General features: G+C 39.8%; 1 protein-coding gene across 4 annotated transcripts; it reads right to left on the reverse strand.

The window, feature by feature from the left end:
• Positions 1-329: 329 nt before the first annotated feature.
• On the reverse strand, positions 330-7,244 carry LOC131063168 (uncharacterized). Of its 4 annotated transcripts, none has more exons than XM_057996948.2 (6): positions 6,888-7,244; positions 5,885-6,488; positions 5,305-5,582; positions 3,772-4,155; positions 1,172-2,825; positions 330-1,065 (listed from the first exon to the last, which is right to left on the reverse strand). In XM_057996948.2, exons 2-6 carry the CDS (start codon positions 6,039-6,041, stop codon positions 515-517), a joined length of 3,024 nt encoding a protein of 1,007 aa, XP_057852931.2. In that variant the 5' UTR covers positions 6,042-6,488; positions 6,888-7,244; the 3' UTR covers positions 330-514. The 4 variants fall into 4 exon arrangements, with proteins under 4 accessions (XP_057852931.2, XP_057852933.2, XP_057852932.2 ...); XM_057996950.2 differs by lacking the exon at positions 6,888-7,244 and adding an exon at positions 6,790-6,886; XM_057996949.2 differs by lacking the exon at positions 6,888-7,244 and adding an exon at positions 6,661-6,796.
• Between the last annotated feature and the right edge of the window lie 557 nt (positions 7,245-7,801).

Consider the following 7,801-nt stretch of genomic DNA (forward strand, 5'->3'; position numbering starts at 1 on the left):
AAATTGCAAGTGCAACAAAAACCAATAGCAGCAAAGGAAAAAAGATGGCTAATATGCTTGACTGTCACTTTAGAATGCTCCAAAAGCATTATCAATTTATTACCTTAGAGAGTTCCAGGCTTCTAGGCATTAAAACTTTAAGATTTGGCTATTCCTGCATCTATATGCATTAGCAGAAACTCTAAGTCACACCTTGAGCCATGTGAACATAGAAAACCTGAAAAATTCATTCAGGTCATCATATAACCACGCAAGATATGGTTTGACCAGCATGAACTTCAAGACATATAAAGTTATACTAAAAAAATCCAATCATATGCCATAAATCAAAAGCAAATAAGTCATATATACATTATGCCAATGAAGTGTCAAAACGTATAACAAAGCGATGATGGTACATACAAATGCATCTTTGATGCTCTTGACCAATGGTACCATGACAAAAACAAAAATAGGGCCCAAATTATAGCCAATCTACCTCGCCAAAGGCATTCATTGTGACCTTCTTAGTAATCTAGGCCTCTCCATGATGCCCTGTTGTAGGATTGCCCCGCTGTCTCTCTGAGGTTTCTCCAGCTCCCTCTCGTTTGGGTGTTTCTTGCTGCTGCCGCTGGCTGGGTCTATGAGGCCTGCCTGTGGCATAGCTACCCGTAGTATGCACCTGAGTAGTATATGCAGAACATGATGATCTCCACTGCATACCTTTGATTTCCCCCTCAACCTTGGCTAGAGCTTTCTCAAGTCCTGACCGCTCCCTCTGCCATGCCTCTCGCTCCTTTCGCCATGCCTCCTGCTCAGCAGCCCTCTCCTTCTGCCATGCAGCCCTCTCATCTATTCTCTCTTGTTGCCACTCCAAAGTGGCCTTGATATGGGCCAAATTTGCTGCTGCCTGGTGTGTCTGCAAAAGTATGCCTGCATGGTGTGCTGCTGCAAACACATCGCTATGCCGCCCCGCCGACTCAGGCAATCCTGGATCCCTGAGGTTATCCACTGACCTGCCTAGGTAGGGACCCACAGTATCACGGAGTACCCTATGAATGAGATCCCTCCATCCATCCACTGTATCTGCATGCACAAGACACACAAATCATTTGTAACCTTAGCATAAAAATAGCTAAAAGAAAAAGTTTGACTAAAGTGAAAACATGCTAAATCTTAATCTGTGTCACACCTGGATCTCCTCTCACCCATGAGGGGTCTACTGGCACAAGTCCAACTAAGGTCTGACTACAAACAGATAAATCCCCCGTGCCTAGATCAGCAGCCACACTGCCACATCTTGTCTCCGGCCTAAGTTTCTCCTCTGTCTGCTTGTGCTCCACCAGTGTGCTCACAAATGAGGATGTCCCCAATATCCCCTTTCCCTGATCACCACCTCCACTAACCTTTTGGGTTTTCAGATATCTCAAAGACCTAGCCTCATCAAATTGCGATGTAGGAGACACTCTCTGCTTTCTAGTTGATCCTACCTGTTTGACTTTATACCCTGTCCGTGCATATACCAGGTTGCTGGGAGGAATGAGCCTTCTGTTTCCCTCCAGTTCATCAGGGAAATCATTCCCACCTATCCCCTCATCCTGTGGGCTCTCATCCTCCTCATCTTGAACCCCTATATCCCCATCCTCGTCCATCTCCCCATCTCCAGAGTCTACATCACACCTACCATCCTCAAGTCGCCTCCATTTTGGAGCTCTTGACAAACCCTGCACACGGGCTGACCGTTCTCTATCATCACGCCACCTCCGCTTTGGCATTAAAACACGAGGCTGCTCCTGCCCAAACTGGCGTCGAACCCTGTCTAGGGGATGCCTCTCTGTGTACCGTGGCCGTCGACCTAGCAACTCAAAAACCCGTAATGCTTCTGTAAGTTGTGCATCGTCTGGCCACTTAATATCTCGGTATGGATCCCATACCACATCTGCCTCCACCAAGGTGTTTCTACCTCGCTCCTGTGCTCGGGTTTGAGGGAATGGCAGTCTGCTTGCCGCCCACCTCATAATCCGAGGGCATTCTGGCATGACATTCACTGGACCTCCATATGGGCGGTATGGGATAAGTCTCTCCCATATCCATACCTGCAACAATGCAATGTGACCAATTTGTGCACCCTCACATAACCCCAATACATATAGATCACGATACAAACGGTTCAGGACTTCCTGACCCCAATTGAACTTCTTGCCATTCTCAACTGCATCATGAACTAAGTGAGCCTCAGAAAAGGGGAAGATATTAGTTCCCTTGTCTACTAGAACCTTACTTGCCAAAATCCCGATCACTGCCTTCCTCAATAATGGAATCCTTGATGTGCCCACAACTGAAAGATTTACCCCATTCTTGCCAGCCTCGAATGATCTCTGACCTGATAGATATTCTGCTATCCATGGTTTATCCTCCTGCGTATATTGACCTGCCACAATCCTAGCTCCAATTACTGGAATCCCAAGAATGCGATATACATCCTCAAGAGTAATGGTCATCTCCCCTGTCCTGAACCAAAAGGTGTTGCTGTATGGGTTCCACAGCCCAAGCACATCCCGCAAACCCTCACTATGAGGCTTGATAAGTGGCATTTGTGCAGCCTGGTTCAATCCTATCTGGTCTAGGTGGGCCCTGTCCTCATCAGTCAACTCTGCCAACACACCATCCAACCAGTCCAACTGATTCATATGACCGAGCCTGTCATCTGAACAAGCATGGAAATCAGTCTCAGCCTGCTGGCTACCCATGTCTTGTTGTCTTTGCTCACCATAATGACAACCTATCATATCTCTTTGCTGCTGGCCTGGGGGTAAAGGGGGTTGTGCTGCTTCACTTCTCTGACCCTGCAAAACCACCCACACACTTGTATCAAACTCAGAATACTGAAACAAGCTTATTTGCAAATTTTCATTAACATGAATGTATAATTTGATCCCTAAAATCCCTCTCCGGCTCAAAACTACTGTCATCTTTAAATGCAAACCCTAATAAAACAACACCACCACTGCTAGTTTCACAATATTCCACAAACAATATAAAGGTACTCGTGGATTTCTGCTTCCTGAATCCAGATTTATATCAGATTCCCAATCAAAAGTTACAAGACAGAGCCTTTAGCTCTTGTAGCACTTCATATCAATGTTATGCAGTTTCAGTCCTTTTTGCCATGTTAGTCCATAGATGTTGATTAGACCAGAAAAAAATCAATCCAGCATTCTAAATAGCTCAAAACTTGAAAACCATGTTATTGACAGAGTAAAATAATCATCTGAACAATCTTGAGTCCTCAAAGAAAATCTCCTATCTATCAAGAGTTTTGTTACCAAATAAATTCAGCTGTGCAAGTATTATGACCATAACAGCATACTCATTTCAAATGCCACGAGTGTCCTTTATCAAAGCTTCCAAAATAATGAACTAATAGTGATGATGGTTGCAGTCATCTGCTTGTATTGAAAAAATAAATTTTTTAGCTTTGAAGATATGGTGTAATCATCTACTAAAATTACAAAGAATGGCCAACTAAAATATGTTTGAACATAAGAATTCAGATAAAAACTCAAATTTGCAAATGAGTTAAAGACTAACTAAAAATCTTTCAAAATCCCAAGATTTCTCCAAATTAACTGTTCCAGATGCAACTTATTCAAAACTTATCTCTCAAGTGTTATATGGATTAACACAAGCTTGTCAATTTAGGCATGGATACAAGTAGCATAACCATCAGTTCTAGAAAAATAAAACAGTTCCATTCAAAGACACAAACACCTTCCATTGTAACTTATTTACCTGAATGTCATTAGCAGCCTTTTGCACTTCCTTTTTGTCAGGATTTGGCTCCAAATTAGCTGGGTAACAAACATTTTCTGTCCGGAAGCTTTCCATTTCATCATGCTCATCCTCTGAAGAAACGTACTCTTCATCTAGGGTAAGAACCACATTGTCCAATGCAGAAGCTGCTCTAGGGCGTGCCATAACCTCCTCATTGACATTGCTCAAAGTTGAATTGCTTGGATCAGGTGGAGTATCAACTCTTTCTAAAGAGGATCGTACCCCAACTTCTGCAGAGGCATCTTCATTCCAATCCTCTTCCCTAAAAGGAGCTCCATAGTGTTCCCCATTTTTGGGACCAGGACCACTCTTTTGAAAGACCCGGCAAATTACACAGGAATCCTACAGCCACAAAAAAGGGCGAAAAATTCAGCTATTTAATTGATATAGTGCACTATTGTCTGATGGCAAAATAGAAGAAGCAGCATCGACAATACACAATAGAAAAATTGCATATTTCCTGGTATAAACTATAAATTATCATGTTCTGCACTTCTGGGGCATGAACGTTTTAACATATTTAACTCAAGGCACAGCAAGCTAACAATATGTATGACAGCTCCCATAAAGGGCATGGAGAGATGAGACTATTTCTTCGTCACATATCAAGCTGTATATAAAACTGGGATTTTATGGATAGCATGGGAAAAGTAGGAGCCATGGAGTAATCAGAAAACCAAAAGGATACATACATGTCTGGTTTGCAGCAAATTTGGGAAGAAGTACCAAAGATGTGGCAGAAGGGAGGGGCAAAACCAATCTACAGAAAGATTCACCCTGGAATATTTCATCTTGGACTTTCTTGTTGAGGCTGATTCTGAGATTCCTATCACCCTTTTAACTGCAGCTGATACTTAGGTCAGCCATCATTAAAGGCTCTGCATGACTGCAGAGAGGACTCATTTTTTTCATGTCAATTCTATAAATTTCCATATGAATCCTTCATGGTTGACCATAGACATATCACAGGCCATCAACGTCTCTACAAAGTTGCAATCCATTTCTATCTTAGAGAAATCAATATCTTGACAGCATTTGAAGTCATAATCCTTGAGCAAACAAAATCCAACCATACAAAGGTCCTAGATGCTATCAATGATAATGGCCCAAATTCTGAACAGAACTATACTGGTTGGACTCATGACCTGGATGAACGAGTCACAAAGTTATTGAAGTTGTAAGTATGCTAATGATATTTAAAAGAGATAAACTTAACAGTTTATGCTGCTTAGAAACACAAAGAGAAAAATCATGTTTCCCAGAGTCAAAATTGGGATTTATCATAAAATTCAGAGGCAAGATGCTATTGATGGTATGCACAATGCTCAGAAAACCCTAACAACATGATGAGATCAAACAAACATAGCGAAACTCATTAGCTTGAAGATAAAAGCTAACTATTTATTATAAGTCTATTAAGGTTAAAAAAAAATGCAGAGTCTAATTTCACATCCATTTTTGAAAATTTAAAACCTCATTAATCCCCATTACTTGAATAGTATTTGACACATTCAATTCCTTGTCTTCAAGTCTATATTCGTGCATCACCCAATTAGTCCGTTCTCCACGGGGAGCCCGTCCAGCATGATATACTAAAGTCTTTTTCATCCCAACTCTTCGAGAAGCTGAACATACTGGCTTTTCCTTTCCAGTTGCTTTCCAGTAACCAGCGTCTGTGGCTCGATTTGTTTGAGATCCATTGGGATATTTTTTATCCCTAGAGCTGAAAAAGTACCATTGCAAATCTCTACTCTGTAGGCAAGACTTGCCTGCATCAAACATTATATGAATAAGTCCAAGTCAACAATGTTTAAAAGTGGTTATTATGAGTCTAAATAACATGTAACAAGAAACATGTCTATAAGATTTTTTACTAATCAATAACTTCCAAACAGAGAAAAAATTCCTCAACTGCACTTAATCCCATTTTCAAGCTTAATCAAACAATTCCTATCAATCACCAGCATACACATAATAATACATTATAGTCTCCTAAACACAATAATTGTTTACAAAAGTTTTTCTGAGTTACAAATTTTAGTTCAATTAGAATGAAATATCAATGTCTTGCCTGGTAATTCCCAAGGCTCATACTTGTATAGATCGATCTCTGAAATGACATCAAACCGTAGTTTTTTTCCACACACTTTTCTCTTCAAATAGTAGCTGACAAGCTCTTCATCAGTTGGGTGAAAACGGAAACCGTGAGGTAAAGAAATTCTACCCATTCAAGTAAAGCCTTCAAAAACTCCACTTGTCTACAAATAGCAAAAAGTCTTATAGATAATTCTGCAAACTGGATATTTTGAGATGCTCAGGCTCAGGCCTCAAACATTAAAATATAGTTATCCACCTGCCCGACCTCAAAGCTTGTCTGTGGATAGATTATGCAGAAGGCATTAGTTTCCAGAAACCGGCGAGCTCATGATTGGTGAACTTAGCCTAATCATGGTAGGACTCACCCCAGCTCTTCAAATGTTTAAATTCCAATAGTCTTACACAGCTAGGTAAAACATATTCACTCTTACAGGTCTCATTTTCGGTTCTTTCTAGAACGTGTTGACTGCCCTACACCAAGCTTTCCAACCAAGAAAGCAAAAAACATCTCTGCTTATCAATCAGAGCCTCTTGTATTCATCTCTGTGTTTCCTCCACGATGTGCCTTTTTCAAATTCCTGCCATTATACGCAGAAACATCAACAAAAAAATTAAAATACTTCATCAGAAAATATATGTACACATCAAATCATTTTTTAAACTCAATAAAGCATCACTATAATTCATTAATTTTCAGATAATCTCTATAACTCTACTGCAAACGAAACTCGCATCGACCCAGAAAATTACCATTTGGACTGAACTTTTACAAAACCCTATGAAAATAATCTCCTGAAAGATAAAACCAATAAGACCAGATCCTAGTGTAAACCAGACATTGTCCTCAAGCTCTACAAATACATGTCAACCACAGCATACCAAAATCTAGTAGTGAATGCCGTACAAAATAAGAAAATCCAATTTTGGCACCAAACAACATGATGAAAAGTTGAAAAGTGATGGAACGAAAAGGGCACCTTGAAAAATTGATATTCCTTTTGATAAATCTGCAAAAAGCTCTGGCACACTCATCCCGGCCTTACCCTGTTTGAAGTCTATATTAAGTGATCCAGTTGAGTATGATTTACGGAAGCAAATTCAATCGTACAATTTGAGTATAATTCAAGAATCGTCATTTTATAGTTTCAGTAATTTTTGCGCCGCTTTATCACCCTTGTCAAAATTGTGGGACCTAATCCAGAAATCCTTATCTTGAGTTGGCACAGTTGGGTATGCTCTTAATCCTTGCTTACGAGGTTTAGCTTAAAAGCATAAATTAAACTGCCCAGGTTAAACGGAAATAAATCTTGGGTTTTCATGGAGGCCTGTGCATTACGTAGGACTGAAATCAACTCCTCTTTTCTTTTATAAGACTTCTCAAGGTATCAATTTATTAGTCTGGGAGTCCCAATTTAATTCTATGAATAATTATTATTTTTTAATTTATTGGAATTTATTTTATGAAAGTTATATCAAACATAATTTCAATCTTATATTTTTTAATAGTATTTTAGGAATATGAATTGGATGTTGCTATTTTTCTTATAAAACGGCATGTTTAGGACGTATAACATAAAAATAAAGTAGAATGGGATTCATGCTCACTTGTCAGAGTAATGCAACGCGGTTTGTAGGAGTATTGCAATGTCATTAGAAATTCAACATAAAATGGGACCCACACCCACTTGTCAGAGTAATGCTCACATGCAACGCGGTTTGTAGGAGTATTGCAATGTCATTGGGGATTTAATGGTAGCTATCGTTGAAAATTTAACATAAAATGGGACCCACACCCACTTGTCAGAGTAATGCAACGCTGTTTGTTGGAGTATTAAAAATAAAGTAAAATGGGATTCACGCCCACATGCAAATCTTTGTTGGAGTATTAAAA

This window comes from Cryptomeria japonica, chromosome 11 (genome assembly GCF_030272615.1).
Source record: "Cryptomeria japonica chromosome 11, Sugi_1.0, whole genome shotgun sequence".
NCBI classification, from domain to species: Eukaryota; Viridiplantae; Streptophyta; class Pinopsida; order Cupressales; family Cupressaceae; genus Cryptomeria; species Cryptomeria japonica.